At 40.8% G+C, this 387-nt stretch overlaps 1 protein-coding gene across 1 annotated transcript in view; it reads left to right on the plus strand.

Annotated features, from left to right (window-relative positions):
• Window positions 1-387, plus strand: part of LOC119592268 (probable glutamate receptor) — a 3,905-nt gene that overhangs the window by 1,072 nt on the left and 2,446 nt on the right. Inside the window, exon 2 of the mRNA XM_037941097.1 lies at window positions 55-198. Within this exon, the coding sequence (XP_037797025.1) occupies window positions 55-198 (144 nt within the window). The remainder of the gene's footprint in view (window positions 1-54; window positions 199-387) is intronic.

Here is a 387-nt window from a genome sequence, read left to right on the forward strand (position 1 = left end):
CAAATCCGCCTCCCGACATTACCGAGTTTTTGACGCAAGCCGCCCGCTTTGCAGATTCCCCCGCGCGCCGCACTTCAAGGTGGCTGCGGAGGAATGGCCACCCCATGTTTACATTCACAGGGGCGAGGGAAACGAGCTTATTGTAAAGGGTCCGATGGGGCAGCTTATGGATGCCATCGCTGCTTCTCTAAATTTCACGTAAGTCTCGGTGTTCTATTTTATTATTATAAAAAAGAATGATCTTTTGTTCGTTATTCTTTTTTATGTGTTTGTAGGATGTTGGTTTAGATTTTTTTATACGTTCGGGGGTACAAAATAATATTCAATCATTAATATTAAGATTAAGAACTTCGATAACAAATAAGAACAGAACGAAGAATATTTATT

The sequence above is a fragment of the Penaeus monodon genome, chromosome 30 (assembly GCF_015228065.2).
Source record: "Penaeus monodon isolate SGIC_2016 chromosome 30, NSTDA_Pmon_1, whole genome shotgun sequence".
Taxonomy (NCBI): domain Eukaryota; kingdom Metazoa; phylum Arthropoda; class Malacostraca; order Decapoda; family Penaeidae; genus Penaeus; species Penaeus monodon.